The 19,277-nt window shown below is 43.1% G+C and overlaps 1 protein-coding gene across 6 annotated transcripts in view; it reads right to left on the bottom strand.

Moving 5' to 3' along the window:
* numbl (NUMB like endocytic adaptor protein) overlaps positions 1–19,277 on the bottom strand; it is a 56,453-nt gene that overhangs the window by 15,225 nt on the left and 21,951 nt on the right. For 3 of the 6 annotated variants that reach the window (XM_070970316.1, XM_070970317.1, XM_070970315.1), the window contains one exon: positions 522–672. In XM_070970316.1, the coding sequence (XP_070826417.1) occupies positions 522–647 (126 nt within the window). In that variant the 5' untranslated portion in view covers positions 648–672. Of the gene's footprint in view, positions 1–521; positions 673–1,682; positions 1,771–14,526; positions 14,852–19,277 lie in introns of those variants that run through there. The other 3 variants (XM_070970312.1, XM_070970313.1, XM_070970314.1) reach the window with 2 other exon arrangements.

The following is a 19,277-nucleotide window of genomic DNA, read 5'->3' as shown; positions in this document are numbered from 1 at the left end:
TTGCAGTTACATAACAGACCTACATGTATGAGGTGTAAATAGAGCATCTCAGAGGGCTTTGTGCAGAGGGTTTGCTCTTCTGTGATGTTCAAGGATAAAGTGCTGGATAAATGAGCATCCAGAGCACCTGTTGTTGTTGAGCAACCTTACGCAGGATGCACTGACATGAGCTGTGATAAATGCACTGTGTTTCATTTGCCCTTTTGTGTAGCCCTCTGATTTATCTAGCTGACATACTATATACACAGAGTAAGATTACTCCTCCACTGCAACTGAGAGATTACTGGGCAACATGCATTCATGACCTTCAGACAGTCATTAGACCTTTTTATTAATAGAATGTTATTTCTAGTGCCCTTTTTTATAGACACATCTTAATGAGGCAAAATGATACTGTTTATCGTGATTATGTCACTCATATTGACATCGTACAGGAAAAAAATCTCTCTGCAGCAAAATTAAAATATGACTGTTACACTATACTGCTCAAGTCCAGTGCCGTACCAGCTTTGGCTACTCACCCGAACAGGGAAGTTACATTTGCCCTTTCGCACAGCCTCCTCGTCAGCCTGCCACTGATGCGGTCTGCTGGCCTCCGGCACATAAGTGGGCTTCTTCCTCCTCAGGCTCTGACGAAGCTTGTTCATTTCCGGGGTCACGTGCTCCCTGGTACTGTGGACACAGAAAAGGATGTTGGTTTAGTTGCAGCACAGCCCAGAAGGCCACAGGTTAGCTCTGCAATTCGTGACTCCCGTTAACACACACAAAAGAAACACACAATACAAACAGCATTCATTTACTCTCAATGTAACAGTAAGGCTCATTAAAAGCTAATTAAATGCAACTGTGTCCAACTATATTTTCAAGAAATGCCGCTTGAGAGCGTTGCATAAGAAGCTCTGGTCCTGCGTTTCATATAGGATTATGAGTGAAGAGGGATGGATTTCATTGATTAGCTCAAGCTCATTATGCAGTAATCATCCCTAACAAAGCAGTCAGTACATTAGCGTCTGAAACACTTCCGGCCATGATGCTCCATTGATTCTCCATTCAGAGACAGGCTGTACAAATCACACAGGTAGAACGTTAGTGCTAATGAACATAAAGCATAGAGCATGCTTTCATCTCTCCAAGAAACATCAAGAATGCTGAGCGAATACTGATCAGCACACACACGCACATACACACACGTGCATACGCGCCAATCCTCCTCTGAACACACACAATCCTCTCTGCGCTGCTTAATTAGACCATTCAGCCCGCTGGCCTGTTTAGCGATGCTAATTCCCCAGCATAATGAAACATGACGCCATCAAAACATGACCTGTTTAAAAATGATAATTACTGTTTTCATTCCTCCACAGTCACATCCCCCCTCGGCAGAAGATACACACTTCTCTCCTCCTGTGCATCCTTTGTCCTTATCAAGACTGAATTAACCAGCTTCCCAAGTTTTAAATCTGACTTTACTGTTTCTCTTTCTCACTTTGTTTCCACTCCATCCAAACCAGACTCTTTTCTCTACGTGTCCTTTACTTCTGAGGCATTTGTCTGCCACTGGTCTGATAAGAGACACAGCAAAGGGCAAAGAAATGATGTCACTGCAGAGTGACTTAAGACGTGCTTATCTTTGTCTCTCTCCACTTTCACGAGTAAAGAGCATACTTGTATTATTTTCTTACCGTCTGGTTGCCCCATGAATCACCATCCTGGTTATAACAGGGTGTGGAAGCACACAAATATTACACTGAAGAACTGTAATGTCCATATGTAAGCAGTGATCTGTACACTGAAGGGAGGAAATCTTCTCTCCGCTCTGCAACATGCAGGTCAGGGTTTACACTCAAATATATATACACACACAGACACATCACTTCTCATAATCACTGCTGTGTTACTGGTAATGGGCGCCAAAGGCTGGTGTGCCGGAAGCCTCTGCAGGCAGACGTCTTCGTCCATCTCACACACACGCTCAAACGTGTGTGTAATGCAGAGTATTTAAATGCAGCAGCTCGAGTGGCTTTACCCATTTCTGGCATGTAAGGCATGCGTCCTCTGCCAAGTGCAGGCACACACACACACACACACACACACACACACACACACACACACACACACACACACACACACACACACACGCACACACGCACACACACACACACAAGCCCTTCTGCAGCTCGATGCACACATGTCGAGGCTTGTGCCTGTCGTTTCTGGGCAAAGCGCCAAATGACTGGCACCTGGCTGGCACCAGTACTGCTGGAGCAGGTGTGAATGTGTGTGTGAGAGGGGGTAAAGGCTGGTGCGTAATATCCCACAAGGGAGGTGGAGGAGGGAGTTATGGGGGACAGGGTGGGGGAAAGGAAGTACTGGTTAGGGAATACAGAATGCCCTGTAACTGCCCTCATATGGTTTGGGACAGTGGCAGAGTAGGAGGGGGCTTAAGTGAATAGGACTGTCATCTAATGCCAAGAAATGAAGTCATTTGGACTGAAGGTACCAGGACATGTCAGAAACGACTGGAAGAAGTGCAGGAATGAAGAAATGAAGTGAGAAAATGAGAAAATGAGTGCTGTGACATGCAATTATCCTGTCGATCATACAGCTGTAATAAAACAGAAATGTATGGGGGTTTGGTGGTGTGACAGCAAAAATATCAGAAAGATGAGAGACTAAGACTGAGCAACAAACATCTTTATTAACAAAATCAAATTACCTCTTTTATATTTATGCTGCTTGTATCATTTGTGATCAAATGTATAATTAAGAAAATACCATGGAACAAATTTTCTATTGTTAAGTGACAAGAGGTCGACCTCTGAAATGTTTCAGATTAAATCTAGCATCGCAAATATTTTGGCTGCTCAAGAAATGTCATGACAAATTTATTATGTTCTTTCACTGTAATGCATTTCCAGGATGCCTGTTTCTATTAAAAAGTTAACAGTAATACTGATGTAGTCAGTAAGTCTGCCAGGCACTACTAGTAACTCGTATATTTTGAACTCTCAAAGCAAAGCTTAAAAAGATCGAAAGTTTGCAAAGAATCTGAAATATGTAAAGAAATGTTGTGGGAAAAGTAGCAATGTGATGCGCCCACTTATCCTGTTCGACATCCATCCGACATCGTGTTTTAATAAAACTGAAATACAAGGGGGACAAGTGGTTTGACACAAAGTTTAACAAGCCAGCTGGCTAGAAGGACGATAGCAGAGGACAGAAAAAGACAGACAAAGCAGCAAGAATACAAGAAAATTTAGCTTCAAGAGGCAAGCAAAGCAATGTACTGATTTGCAAACATCTAGCAAAGTATGTGGCATGACATGAGGGTGGAAATGATATCATGTCTGTGTCTTAAAGCAAAAAACTGGAAAATTGGCTTACTCGCTTTCTTGCCAGAGAGTTAGATGAAATTTCCCAGAAAACGTCAAACTGTTCTTGATATATTTCTACACATTTAAAATGTTCTTAATGTTTTTGTACAGAGCTGGCTGTTTGCCCTGTTTCCAGGCCTTGTGCTAAGCTAAGCTAACCTTAGCTTTAGGATGATATGAAAGTGGTGTCGAACTTCTCATCTAACTCCGCCAGAGAGCAAATTAACAGATTTTCCAGAATGTCTCTAATAATGTCTATGGAGGACACCTGTGGAAGGCCTTTCTTTCATTTGCACAGACAGACAGGTGACATAAAGTCTGTGTCAGTATCATGGTGGCAGGACATAAGAATATGACTTAAGCCAGACTGCAGTGAAAACAAGTCAATAGTCCTTCTCTTGCTGAGCAGCACAGTGTGAAATCAACAAAAATCTGGTAGTAAACAGTCTTCAATGGAGACACATTAGGGTGGAGACATTACCCAGCATGCAACATGTAAAGGCCTTGCATATCTGTGACCTCACCCTTCACAACAAGAACCATCTGCACAATGAAAAAAAAAAAAGACAAGGGACAGACAGAGGGGGTGGGCAGGCAGGCAGGCGAAGATGGAAAACATCAAAATAAAGCTATAAATCAATGGCACAAACGAAGTCCCGCTCTCGTCATAAACCCACGCAAAACTCTTCAGCACTTCAGTGCAGACTACACAAACAAGAGGCCCGATGCCAAAAAACACATAGTTGCTCCCCATCCAGTGTTTGAGTTAGCAGCCATCTGGAACATATTGTTGCCGAGGAGATGGCAGGAGAGACGACTTACGATCTGCGAAGTTATGTCGTAGACTTTCAAGTTAGTTCACCCAAGCTGACCTCCCTTCATCGCAGCTTCCTTCTGCGGTTCCTCCCTATGCTTCTTCTTCACTGGTGTTTATACCTCACATCTCCTCTTTGTGCTGTTCTTGTCCAAAAGGTGCAGCGGCGGATGCAAAAATGGGCCTGGAGCTAAATGTCTGCAGCTCTGGTGATGTGAATGTGAGGAAATGGGTTTAGCAGGGGTGAATTTAGCGAGAAGAGATCGCCTACGCATACAGACTAATAAAATGTGGGGGGAAATTTTTTGCTCCAGCTTGTTAAGTTGGTATTTTAACTGTTCGTAGGTTGGAATAATTGTCACTAACAATGAGTGTATGTGTTTTTAATATTGGTAAAATCAGTTTATTAGCATTTTATTTAAAGTGTTACAAAATTAATATAAATGTAATTTTGTATTCTTAAGTGTGTGTGCGTCACCACTCTATTACCTCCACATAATCTATGTTAAGACTGCATGAACTCATGTGTGTCCAGCTGTGCTTCGTGCTTGCCAGATGTGAGTCTGATTGATATCTTTGGCACTCTCCCTCTCTTTTACACACACTCATGTTCCTCCCTGATCCAGATGTTCTGTGTTCAACGAGCAGCTCAGAGATTTTGGAAAAGCGGGACACACTCCTCCCTCACACTTCTTCTCAACCAGATGCTCGCGAAACACACCTCGCGCAGGGAGGGAGACGGAGGAGGAGGAGGGGGGACGTGCCACACACGCATTTAGACGTCACACAAACACACACAATGAGTCATTGCCACCTTGCATTACGGTAAGCCATATTTCTGTGAAGCTCCGGAGAGACAAGGAGGAGACAGCGAGAGGTGGAGCAAGCGTCCCAGTGTGTGTGTGTGTGTGTGTGTGTGTGTGTGTGTGACAGCAGGGGATTGTCTTGGCTTAGTCATCACTGAGCTGACCACTTTACATGGACACGATGTACCTCTCTGTGTTTCCTTCTCTGTGCTCAGTTGAATTAGAGCTGTGACTGACTGGCTGTGCAGCTGAGATGCTGGTGTGTTTTGCCAAAGCATCCAGGGTGACTCAGAGTACATCTAAAGTCATCGTGGAAGAAAAGGCATCAAAGGTCAGAATTAACACAGCTGCAGACTGTGCAAAATGATTTGCGTACTGTTCTGTACAGGACACAGACTACCTACATGCTGCCTTATGTAAACCATTTTATACAACACATTTAGCAGTATATCCAGTGGATTATTATTTCTCATTTCTTTAACATATTTATGCTTTCTTCACATGATCATCACGTCCTTCGTGACAGTAGCATTTTTTGGGGGGTTTTGTGTGCCCCATCAGTGCCACAAATAGAAAACCTGTAACGTGCATGTAAGACCCTCATGTAGGATGCCCCAGCACAGCCCACACAAAGGCTCTCCTCCATTCATATTAAGACCAGCTTTAAATGTCACTCCAATGGTGACTCATCTCCGGGCTAATGTGAGACAATAAACAGTTATCTGTTTAATAGAATTAAATCAAAAACGCATCGGACCTAGGCACGTTATGCTGACACACACACACAAACACACACACACACACACACACACACACACACACACACACACACACAGAAAACTGACCCAGTTTCTGGGCTCTGCAGACTTCAACTGACAGTGAATGACCCGGATAGAGACACTGACTGTTACTATCATCCAAAACTGTCATGCTCTCTCTCTCTCTCTCTCTCTCTCTCTCTCTCTCTCTCTCTCTCTCTCTCTCTCTCTCTCTCTCTCTCTCTCTCTCTCTCTCTCTCTCTCTCTCTCTCTCACACACACACACACACACACACACACACACACACACACACACACAGCAAGTGGCAGGTGGTTTGCGTTTGTGTGTGTGTGATTAAAAAATAAAGGGGTGTGACGTAGGGAACATAAACCAGGGCACTTGTGTTTAGACTGAAGCCTGACCCAGGACAGGATGGCCTTATTTATTGCAGTGGCTGTGAGGATGTGTAGAAATGTGTATGAATGTGTGTGTGTGTGTGTGTGTGTGTGTGTGTGTGTGTGTGTGTGTGTGTGTGTGTGTGTGTGTGTGTGTGTGTGTGTGTGTGTGTGTGTGTGTGTGTGTGTGTGTGTGTGTGTAAGAGAGTGACAGACACAGCGAGATTCATGCTGTGGGTTCGTGTAGGGTTTGTATTTGGCATATAGACTGTACCACAGCATGGCCTCCACTACATACACAGACACTCACATAACACACAAGGACAGCTCAGTGTGGAGCGAGACCAACAGTCTTGCTTTCTTATCAGCAGTTGGGAGAGAATATTGAAACCCATTTCATCAGAGTTGTAAAACTTAAGACTCAACTCAGATTCAAAAATAAGAACTACTGTGAGACTTGACTTAACTTGAGACTAGCTAAAGAAGCAAAAGACACATATTTCTATCCACCAAAATCCCAGAACAATAGAAAAAACAACAAAAGACAACATTCAACAGTTCTTGGAGCCCTGAATATGAAATTATTAGCGTAACAATTACTTAGTGATGAGAAAACACTTGAAAGAAGAAGTTAAATATACTGATTTGCAAACATCTAACAAAGTATGCAGCATGACTTGTAGGTGGAATTGATATCATGTCTGTGTCTTAAAGCAGAAAATTGGAAAATTGGCTTACTCGCTCTCCTGCCAAGATCTGAAAGACTTGCATCTTGACTTGCAAAGTTCCAAAATGACTTTAGGCTTCATTTCATCCTCCAAAACACTTAAAAACACCTTTGGTTGCAGGTTTTTTAACCAACCTGTACTAAACACACAAAGATCAATTAATCAGTGTTCTTATCTGACTTTTTAAAGATGACAAATAAGCATAATCCCCAAAGGCAAATTTGGACAAAGTCTTAAAACTGATTTAAATCCTCAGAAAAGTTGCATCCTTTTAAAAATAACATCAAACACAGCTGATTAAAATGTGGTCTGTAACTCTAATCATCACACAAACAAGTCAGACAAGTTTACAGAGCAGACGGGTGGTGAGCTGAAATTTTCCACGTCAATATCATGGCTGGACAACAACACAATCCCATTAATCATTCAATCAATACATCAATAAATAATTCCCACATAAACAGAGGAAACATTAAAGCTGAAATAAGAAACAAAATGCACAGTCTGTGCCGCGGCTGCCTCATATGAGCCATCTGAAACACAAACACCCTTGGGTGCAGCAGGCACGGCGACCAAATGTAAAGAAGCCTCTGTAGCACAGCACATACAGATCACTCCAGAGCTGTATACAGCACAGTGTGTAGGAGGCTTAGAAAGCATACTTTTCTGTATGTGAGGAGGCAAACACAGCTGCATCCGTAATGGTCCTTTCTGTCCAGATTAGGAGTGTGTGTGAGCCTGGACACACTGATGTACAGCGACAGCTGAAGCAGAGCCATGTGTTTAACCATCAGCCTGGCACCCACTGTGACTATTGTGTGTGTCTCTCTCTCTCTCTCTCTCTCTCTCTCTCTCTCTCTCTCTCTCTCTCTCTCTCTCTCTCTCTCTCTCTCTCTCTCTCTCTCTCTCTCTCTCTCTCTCTCTCTCTCTTCCTCCTTCACACACACACACACACACACACGCGCGCGCACACACACACGTAAACACACACACACACACACACACACACACACACACACACACACACACACACACACACACACACACACACACACACACACACACACACACACATATGCCTTAGCTTCCTCCTCCTCATAAACTAAGATCACTCCATAAAAAGGGGTCAGTGGGTTTGTTTATCTCTCTCTCATTGGAATTCAGGCGTGATCCACGATCCATAGTAGTGCAGTTTTTATGCAGTGCTCACACTGGAGAACTGGCCAGTGCTGTTCATAACAGCAAATATCATGAAACAGAACTCATGCATGAGTTCATTATATATGAAGTCAGTTCTGTCCGTGTGGAATTAAACTCCCTGATGTGTTTCCTGTACCGTGTGTAGGGTTTTGACAAATTTGACAAAGAGAAACCGAAGGAGAACGAAAATAGAAGAAATAGAAGAGAGAGACACTCACTGTTTAACTTAATGTCATCTGACTCATGACGGCTGCAAACGTGACAGAGATCTGCCAGGGCAAAGCAAGGCCACGAAGGACTTGGAAGAAACGCATCAGTGACTTAAGCAGAAACAAACATGACGTTCTATTTACAATGTTCCTTCAGTTATCAACTTGATGAATTCATTTCTAACTGGGCTGACGCAATTAACGAATGACACATTACAGTGACCGTAATATTTTCAGGTGGCGACTAACACTCATGATGAATAGGTTCTTTTACTGCCATTTGCTTTGTCACACGCCCCATGTTTGCTCATATTGATTGTCGTGTACAACCGTAATTGTCACAGAGTTATGGCTTCTTATTAGTGTCTACAAGACGGATTAGAAGTTAAACGAACTAAAAGGAAGACAAGCGTGTATGTGTGTGTGCGTGCGTCTGTGGTGTATCACAATGTCAGCATGGTTGCGTACAGATGCCAATTAGCTTGACATTGACTGGCAGACGCACACAAGCACATCCTGTCCTTCCTCTGACCCTCTAATGCAATATGATCTTTCAGGGGGGTTTCTGGACAGGGTGAAGTATTACAGAAAGCCGTCCTAATGTAATTATAGACATTGTGTGTCTGAGTGTGTGCATGTGTGAGAGAGAGAGCATGCAGGCTGGTGGCCATCTTGCATAATGAGATTGAATGGCCCCTGTGACTCAGGCGTGGGAATTTAGCACATTATTACAGCAACAGTAAACGGAGGTGAGAGAGATGTTGTCATCGTGACGACGATCACATGACCGGATGAAGAGGTGACTCAACCTGCTGATCCAGGATCAGTTCTGTCACCGTCACTTTGTTCTGAAATCAAAACTTGCCTGCAACAAGTGACTCATGGTCACAGATGGGAGAGGGAGACCTTGCACACGGCGAGGGAAAGATTCAAGATATGAGATTTGAGAATTCAGTTCATGCCTCTTTGCAGCCAGCAGGGACTGATAGATAGTGTAGATCAATTTTGCAAGTTTCCTGTGTTAGATGGGAAATCATAAGCCTTCAGATCTTCAGTGGGAGCCCTGAGCACATCAAAACTTTGTCTCTTTTGCTGACACTTACTTGAAGTTGAAGCACAAGCCAGCTTTATTCCAGTTTTGGTCTTATTTTCATCAATAATTTCTCTCACTTCCAATAACATATTATTCTGGGAATACAGAGAAATCACTATATCAAGAAGACTGAGCAGCCAGGCGATCAAACAGGTTTACAACACGCCAACAGCGAACAGTTCAGCCAGACTGTCTCTAATTGGAGGTACGTGAAATATCAATAAAACTGTGATTGATGTTAAGTTTGCCTAAACTGGTGCTTTGTTTAAAACAGGTTTCTTGTCCAGTCTGACCTCTTTCAAGCAATGTTCCTGAGGAAGAAAAGATACACTCACTGTTTAACTTTATTGTCAGCAAATAACAGAAAATCCAGCAGCACATCGGCACTAAGAAACTTCATTTATTTTGATTTTAATGGGAGGAAACAGCACTGCAAAGACTTTTCTTGATATATTTGACTCAAGAAGGCTGCAAACGAGAAAAAAATGTCACAACTAAGGCAAGAAAGAAAGAAGAAAGTGACTCAAACAAACCATAATAAACATGGTGTCCTATTTACGATGTTTTTCTTCCAATTATTTCTTCATCAATGAATGGGATTTTCTTTCCTGAATTCAGTTCCAACTGTAGTGTCCCAATTTCTAATAACAGATTGAGGGAAGGGTGGTCCCTCAGAAAAGTGAACTGGAATCAATTAGCACCAAAACATTGTGCAGAGGTTTGTAATACAACTCTGCACAGTTATTCCACTGTTATAATCCCATTATTTTATTTTCTGTAAAATACAATTTTCTGTGTGTGTGTGTGTGTGTGTGTGTGTGTGTGTGTGTGTGTGTGTGTGTGTGTATGTATGTATATATGTATGTGTGTGTGTGTGTGTGTGTGTGTGTGTGTGTGTGTGTGTGTGTGTGTGTGTGTGTGTGTGTGTGTATGTATATGTATGTATGTATATATGTATATGTGTGTGTGTGTGTGTGTGTGTGTGTGTGTGTGTGTGTGTATATATATTAGGGCTGTCAGTTTAACGCGTTAATTAGATTAATTAATTACGCTGCAAATTAACGCGCTATAAAAATTAACGCAATTAATCATGAGTGGCAAGTCAATGCGCAAGCATTTTAAATTTGGCCCTTTGAGTGACCCGTAGGCTGCAGTGAGGTCGCATCCTACCTGCGCCACTAGTCAAGAGCAGGGTGACAACAGACATGGATGCGACACCGGAGAGCGAGGCAAGCCTACTTGGACCTTTGAACGGCAACTTTATTTATAAAAAGAACAAAGACGGGACTATTAACAAGAACGCAGTGATTTGTACCTTGTGTAAAAAAGAATTTTCCTGTCACCGTAGCAGCTCCAGCCTGAATTATCATTTAAACGCTACATGTAAACATGTAGTTGCTGCTAGTGCCGCTAGTGCTACCGTGAGCTCACTCCGCCAACCCACACTTGCTGAGTTAGGAAAACGAATGAGCAAAGGCACGACAGAAAAACTGACAAACTCAATCGCAAAGTGGGTTGCTGCTGATTGCAGACCGATTTCAATCGTGGAAGACGAGGGCCTAAAAGAGGCGTTTCAGATAGCGTCATCTGACTCTAATTTCCAGCTACCGTTGAGAACTACAGTGATGAAAAGAATTCACCAGCTGTAATGTGATGAGAGGACCGCAAAAGAAGAGCTGTTGGCAGGGGCCTGCCATGTCACCCTAACGGGCGATCACTGGGCATCAAATTCTTTATCTGGATTAATTAATTACAAATCCTGTAATTAATTAGATAAATTAATCGCCTGACAGCACTAATATATATATATATATATATATATATATATATATATATATATATATATATATATATATATATATATATATATATATATATAAAATAACAGTAGATATTGGGCATGAGCATTACACAGTAATTCACCAGGATTCACCAGCCACTGCAGCATTTTGCATTTTGCTTCATAATGAAACATTGCATTGCAGCAAAGGCTGAGTCAGGTGCAACTTTTTTGCTGGGCAATCCTGTGTTTTTTTGTCCCCTGCAACAGACTTGCTCCAATAGAAATGATCCTTTAAGTTCACTCTGCATCACATTCAACTAAAATGTAAAGCAAACAGACAGAGAGAGAGAAGTCAGTCTTGACACTTCAGAGTCAAACAGTTGGACTTGCTATAAGTTAACTTTGACATCCTTTAGACAAGATAAGTAAACTCAGGAAAGTGAAATGAGATGTCAGCACCGTGAAGATGGATATATCCAGGAAGCAGCACAGGTTTCCAGAGATGCCTCTTGTCATGGTTTGACTATAGCTAATGGAGATTTAGTGGCATTTACATCTTGCTCACACGTTTAAACGGACACAATATCATGCTCAAAGACACGAGCACACATGAGCACACTCTCCTAACTTTCCACATGCACATGCAAATCATGCAGTGCACACATCATTTTCTTGCTCTTCCTGCCTCGGGAGGGAAGTCTGGCAAACCTGGGAGTCTGAGAAAAAAATCCTGCAATTAAAATTATCTGCTTCCCAGTCTTTTCTGGGGATTTAGCTGGGAAACTGTATTAGCTCTGCAGATAGACAGTGTGAAGCCTGGGAGACGCACATGTGCTTCACATACACATATACAGACATACATATGCATGCACACATGCGCTGTCACATCAACACTAGGAAACACACCCATGCACAAACAGCTCCTACACCTATTATCCTCCTCCTCCAGGCTTATCACGTTGCTGTGTCACTGCCCCTCCTGCCACTGTTTCAATTCCCACCCACCCAAGTTAAGCCTGGAGATCACTGTCTGTGCGTGTGTGTGTGCGTGTGTGTGTGTGTTGCAGCTTGTGTTTCTGCAGGACAACCTCATCATTTTTTGTAACAACAGATATTCTTGTTCTTCAGCGTATTCATCACTGCATACATTGCATTTTTGCATAAAAGTCTGTGCACGCTTGAATGTGCTCATACCTGTGCATGCGTGTGTGTGTGTCTTTGTGCATGTGTGTGTGCCTGAATGGGTTCCAAGACACAAAAGGAAGGCAGATTAACATAACAATATCCAAATCCCCCTCTGCCCTTGGAACAGCAGGCAGAGAGGGCACAGACCACACTAGCTTTATGTGTGATTGTGTGTTTCTGTATATGCATTCAATCTGTATGGCATGTGCCTGCATCCATGTCAAAGTATGTCCATGCCTGCGTGCATGTGTGTGTCTGCAACTGTGACGGGAAGTGTGCATGCGTGTATGTGGAAGCTAATCTAAACACAGTGCAGCGAGGCGTGAAGTGGAGCAGTCTAGTCGATATGCTCCAGTATCATATTGTCATGCTGTGTTCCCACTTTGTATTCCCTCCTATCAGTCTAGACCAGTGCCACAGGCCAGCTTATCACATGTACAACATCTCTGATATCACAGAAAAGCGCCCGGCACAATTTCATCTCCTCGGTGAGAGATGAGCCTCACAAACCGGAGACATTATAGAAAAAGTTGATTCAAGCCAGGAGGCAATTCACACCAATGCTCCAAAGCTCCACATTTGCCACTAACTACCACTTCTTCGCATACATTGGAACACTACAGACCACTAGACTGATGGACATTCAAGACTCTAAAACTGCTGAGTTCATTTTAGTGAACTGAAAAACACCATAAACAGCTTTAAACACAATGTGACTTCACTCAAATGTTCTCAAGCTGAAGGACCTATTGTTGCTGCTGTCATTTCACAATGTCCTGTCAACCCCACCCTTGAGCTTGAATTGTTCAGATTTTACATCAGACTCTTGGGTCAGAGAAGAATGCCAAGTGGCCTCATCCCGCTCTGCAGCATTCAAAGCGCTGAACTCTCACAGAAGATCTGCTTCTACTGAAACATTTATAGTTTGCAAGTGTATTCTTTCGTCATCTCTTCCCTCTTCTTTTCGGCCCCATTCCGCCTGTTTTCTTTCTCTCTTGTATCACACGGAAACCGCTAAAATAATTCTTTGATCTTAGCACAAACCAGCAATATATATAATGTACTATGGTACAAGGTCAGGTGATAATAGCAAGTAACACGGTCTTCTCTCTATTTTTAATCTCCTGCTTCCTCTGCTGAAATAGGAGGAAATCCATATTGTCTCCATAATAAATCTGTGTTTCCTTGACTTTGTCCCTCTCCGCTCTCTCCCCTCGTCCCATTTGTCACCCTTCCCTTTTCAAACTCAACTTTTACTTTCATACCCCTCCTCTCATCTTCTCCCTCCTGTTGAGGCTCCTTCTTGCTGTTCTTCATTTGTCCTCATTTCACTCATTACATACAGTAGGTCTCTGACATCCACAGTATTCTCACTCTTCGCCTCGTCCTCGTCCTTTTCTGCAGCACACACGAGAGCTGTCCTTCTCCATTATATAATCATAAGGGCAGGGTGCGAAAAGAGAGGGAGGAAAAGGAGCGGAAGTGTTCAATTCGGGAGAGAATTTAAGCAAACCGGTTCCTTCCTCTGGCCTGACAAGGCTTGGGAACACATTTCTAAGGTAAAACGGGTGTATGGCAGGTGTACACGCACACACATATGAACATATCTATACGCGCACACAAAAACATGTGTCGGCACTAAGGCTATGCAAGAAAAAAATGTTGGGCGTTTGTATCAATTTAGCAGTTTAATCTCTTCCATATGGGCATGGGGGCTAATGCATCTGCTAAGGCTATTAGCCGCTATGAGCCCTGTGGATACAGGCTGGACTAGACCTATTATCAGTTTGGCAGTGACTGAAAATACCACCGTAGCCAATAACCCAACAACAGCAGCAACAAAAACAACAACAAACCACAGCTATCACTATGACGAAAACCCCATTGACCTCTAAAGAGCTTGCAGATTTCTGCCGTTCTGAAACAGGGTCAACTTGATGGACAGAAAAGAGGTGAGGCTGAGAAAGATAGCCTAAGGTACTGATTGCTACGGTAACAGTCGACCCAGTTTCAAAGCAAAGTACACCCAGGTGCACATCACACACCGAAATGCAGAAAAGTGATTAATGTATGCATAGATACATGTAAAGATATGCATACATATGTTAGTTGCAACCAGTCAGTCCCTAAACACGCACACAAACACACAGCTCACACCCCCTACTCTGCATTTGACTCACCTGAGTTCGATGGCCTCCCCCATCTCGCCACAAGAACTCATCTCACACAGGAACAACAGCAGCAAGAGATGCAGAGATGACACGCTGAGAGAAACAAGTCCCTCAGACTAGCGGCCACAGCAACAACAACAGCAAAAGAAAAAGATGAGAGGAGGAGAGGAGCGAGAGAGCATGTGATGATACTGCGCTCACAGTGAGGGACAGAGAGGAGAGGGAGCGCAGAGCGAGAAAGAGAACCACACCTCTTCTTAAGGGATTAACTTGGAAAAAGGAGCCCTGACACATTCGCAGATACACGCACAGGGATGCACCCAAACACAATGACACTGCCCACGGCCCAGCATGGATGAGCGTCTGGTATACAGATACACACAAACAAATGCTGTGCATGCACGCACATACGCTCACAGCTGCTCTAAAAATAAAGACAAATCAATGTTTGATGCTCCAAATCCTGGGAGTGAGGGAAGAAGGGAGTGGGAGGATAGAAAGAGAGAGTTACAGAGAAAAAGAAAGAAGGGGGAGGGCTGATTAAGCGAGTCATGGCTGGTGGTGACACAATTTTCTTTGCTTTCCATCTGCTATGGGCGCACTGGTCAAGAGTGCACTGGGGGAGAGGGCAAGAACTGGGGCTGGAGCCTGGGGACAGGCACTAGAGCTGGAAATGGGGAATAGGGCCAGGGCTGGAGGATGTGCTTAACGTGAGGACTGGAACTCAGCCTGGTAGTATGTTTCCACAGTTACTGGACATGAGGGAGAGTGCTGCTTCCCAGTACTGGATGTTGAGGAGTAGGCCACAGAAATACAACACGCAGCGCTTTCAACAGACGATTCAGTCGTGCTTTACTTCCTTTTCAAGCCAGGACCACACCCGAATGAGCACCTGGTCACAAGAGCATTCCAAGTTTTGGATATACACTAGTGTCTTTTCCAGATTTCAAAGCTGGAAAACATTTGTTGGAAAAGCAGGAGAGACCAACCTCATGTGAACATTTTGGAGTAATCTGTTTCTGACAACACTGAGGTGTGGTGAAAGTCGATGAACTGCATCTCATTTTACATCTACAGTACATTTTAAAGGTTTGTTCACAAGGGTTGGGAGTTTCAAGAGGCTTGTGGGTCATATACCCTGAGTGGGGCCAGAGGTTGGAAGTTGTGCCTATTGCAGGGATACAACCAGGGATAAAGCCAGGGATGAAATGATGATTAGAAGAAAGACAAACAGGTTCTGACTGATAACAGCACTGCATAAAAAACACAGGGTCCTCATTCCTCAACATGGTGACTGCATTCTCACAGGAGTACCAGGTCAGGGTTGTCCAGCAAGAATCACAACTCTCACCATGATTCAATGTAACATCATCCAGCAAGGCTGTTTCGTATCAGTCACAGGGGTTAAAGGCAGGTACAGTACCAAAAGTACGATGCAGTGGAAACACAGCTTCTGAGTATTCCAGTACCTGAAGCAACAGGTCCTTTCCAACACAACCCAGGTCTTTATTTCCTCTGACTACAAAGTAAGGCTGGATATAAAGACAAACAAGAGCTAAATGTTGGAGGTGAAACTGTTTGTAAGGCAGAAGGACGCGCTCATCGGAAAGTTGGGAAAGGGACAACGCAGTAGCTGAGGCAAGACGGGAATAGGGAGGACATTCAGAAGCCAAGAAAATGAGTGAAAGTGGTGCAGTGCTGTTTGTAGTGGTTAGGGGTGTGGGGATTAAGGGCTAACACAGTCATAGACATGACGGAGAAACTGACCTTAAGAATCTAGGAGGGTTTTGCATGGGGCTTTAAGAAAAGAAGAGATGGTTGGTGAGGGAGGTTAAAAGGCTTGTTGGGGGTTGGGCTGAGTGATTTAAGGAGCAAAAAAAGTAGGCTTACCACACTTTGCACTTAAAAGCATCTTCAGTTATCTAACCATGTACACAGCTATGAAGAAGTGTAAATGCATCTGAAATGCACTGGGATTTAGAATTCGGTCACAAGTGGTCACTCAGGATGGATTTGAGACAACTTTTGATGTCTGGCCAGGTATCCTGCAACTGGACTAAGACATTTTAACCTGTTTGTCAGGCCAGAGGAGGGCTTGGAGCGGGTAGCTAGAACTGAGCCTCAGCCTGGAGATACTATAACTCAGTGTAGTATTGTGTGTTAATGCTATCTCTCTCTTCTCACACATTCCTAGCCTTCCATGATGCCAGTTCATCCCCTAAGCTGTTTACCCTGCAACACCCAGAGCCAGAGATCAACAATGGATGAGGCTGAGAGGGATCAAAACGTCCTTGTTGTGCGCTAGCTTTGTTCACGTGCCTGTCACAGATCCAGCACTCGGGGTATTTGGAGCTAACCGGCAACATCCAACACCATCTCTATTTATGTTTAATGTCAGTTGTTCCCATTTCACGGTGAGGTTGTCAGGCCTAATCATTCTGATTGTGATTCTGATGTACTTAAATGGCCCCACAGGGAAACATGTCTTTCTGAATAAATAAACATGCACCACAAACATGTGCAAGTCAATGCAGTGACTACAAGGATTTGAATGTCCCAAATACATGTACATTCACAAGCGACACTGAGGAGTGCTACTGCTTTATGGTGCTAAGTAAAATGGCATGCCTACAAAAACAGCAGAGTGTAGTTTAGGGTTAATGTAGGGAAACAAGAAAGAAAAGTTCAACAGAAGAGGCTAAAAGGAGATGCAAAAAGACGACTTCCCATCACGATTCTGTCACACACTCACCGCATTATTTTTGGACTGTTGTGTGATTTTCTATTGTTCAAAGGTGCACAGCAACAGCAACTGTGACATTTGCAAAAACAGATAAAACCTCACACAAATGTCACTGTGGTATTCATGTTGCCAGTCTATTGTTCTGTAAATCTGATGGATGGACTCTGATAGAATTTCCTGATTTTGTGTATGTAAATTAAATCTAATTTTCTGCTTTGGCAATTACTTGATAACACAAACACCTGTTAGTGTATGAGAGACCTTCTGATGATTCAATTTAAAGGTGATACAAAGCTGGCTTGTTTACATCGGTAGTAAAGGAAAGAACATTTTGAGTTCCACTTCATTCCCATCATTTGGTCTGTAATCTATCGGCCTTTCGTCTTTATCGTTATTAACTTGTCCTCCTCCTCTTTTCTTTTGCACTCCTCCAGAAGTGAGATGCACGCACAGAAAGAGGAGGAGGGTGAGAAAGAAAGGAATCCAAAAATAACTGAAGAGAAGGGAAAACAAAGCCACGGAGGAAGATGAAAAGTGTGAGAACTTCAAGCTGATCAGAGATCAGATGGAGGTACAGTAGTTCTGTACTGTGCTGTGTCTATGCATGTGTGTGTGAGAGAGACGATGTGTGGGCCGGCATCTGCTTGTGCATGTATATTCATCTGTCTGAGTGTGTATCTGTCTACTAGGTAGACACAAACATAAGCCTATTAAAGCTGCTGTGTAGTTATGAAACACGATGATCTCACCATCCAGGTGGTAGCAGACACACTTCCTGCCCACAATAAATAAGCCCTCTGGCACGTGTTTCAAGTGAGCTTTTCCACCAGTTAGTGCTGAAACAGAAACCCAATCATGCTCTCTGTGTGTGTGGTCGTGTGTGTGTTTAATATGTTTGTGTCTGCAAACATGTTGAATCTGAGACTCTGTGGTTTTATAACCGCCATGCCTCAGTGAGTGCATAACAGCCTGTTATTGTAACCAACACTGTTTGAATGTAAATTAGGCTCCTGTGAACACACACAGAAACACGCACAACCACAATTAATGATCTGTGAGGTTACAAATACAAATGATCTAACTCTATGTGCAGATCAGCTATGTTCCAATGAGCCAGTGGCCAGTGGGGCCTCCAGCATAGACTTGCTTACAGTAACAAGCATTAACCTACTTACTGCCCCCCCACCCCCCCACACCCCCCCCCACACTGGAAAACGTAACAACACTAAAATAAATTATGTGTGATTACTGAGTAAGTCATTCATTTAGGGCATGTTAAATAGAGTTGATTTTTCTTATTGCAACATGCTACTCATCCAATTATGCCAATTTGAACTTCCAAAAAATCTAAAAGCTTTGACCCAGTAAAGTCAAGTACAGAAAGGTGAACAAACTCAAAGTGGAGTTAATTTCATAGCAATGTCATTTTACTTTCATACTAGACTTCACTGGTCTTGCGGCTGCTTTTGAAATGACGCTCAAGTTTAGGCTCTCACGGACAAAACTCTCTCAAAAACTCATTAAACTGTCTCTTAAGCTTAAGATGTAATAAGTGTGTTATCATTACTGAGTTAGGCTTTTCAAAACAGAATTATCTGATTGCATGGGGCTAAATCTCCAACTGTTTGAGACCATTTTTCATTCTTTCTAATTAAATACCGCGAGTTTTCTTTCTCTTGCAGTGGAAATCATAAATCAGAATGCAGTAGACGAGAACAAAATCATGTTCACACAAGCAGTGAGCAAAGCTGTGTTTTCTTGTTTGTTTGTGACTTAGCCAAGTGGAGGACATTAAAAACCAACCGCTGTCTATGACATCATTTCCTTTGACATACCACATGCATCAGGTATGCACCCAAAACAGCAATACGTGTGTGTGAGTGTGTCCACAAAACATAGTAACTGCTCTGCAGTATCAAACAGTGCAGCAAAAGACACATTTCAAACAGAAATCTATGATACTGTGCTGCAGTGTCCACTGGAAGAGGACGAGCACTTCTTAAACCTGCATTACTTG

The sequence above is a fragment of the Chaetodon trifascialis genome, chromosome 9 (assembly GCF_039877785.1).
Source record: "Chaetodon trifascialis isolate fChaTrf1 chromosome 9, fChaTrf1.hap1, whole genome shotgun sequence".
NCBI lineage: Eukaryota > Metazoa > Chordata > Actinopteri > Chaetodontiformes > Chaetodontidae > Chaetodon > Chaetodon trifascialis.
The sequence above is the reverse complement of the archived record's forward strand: the minus strand, read 5'-3'. Positions and strand labels throughout refer to the sequence as shown.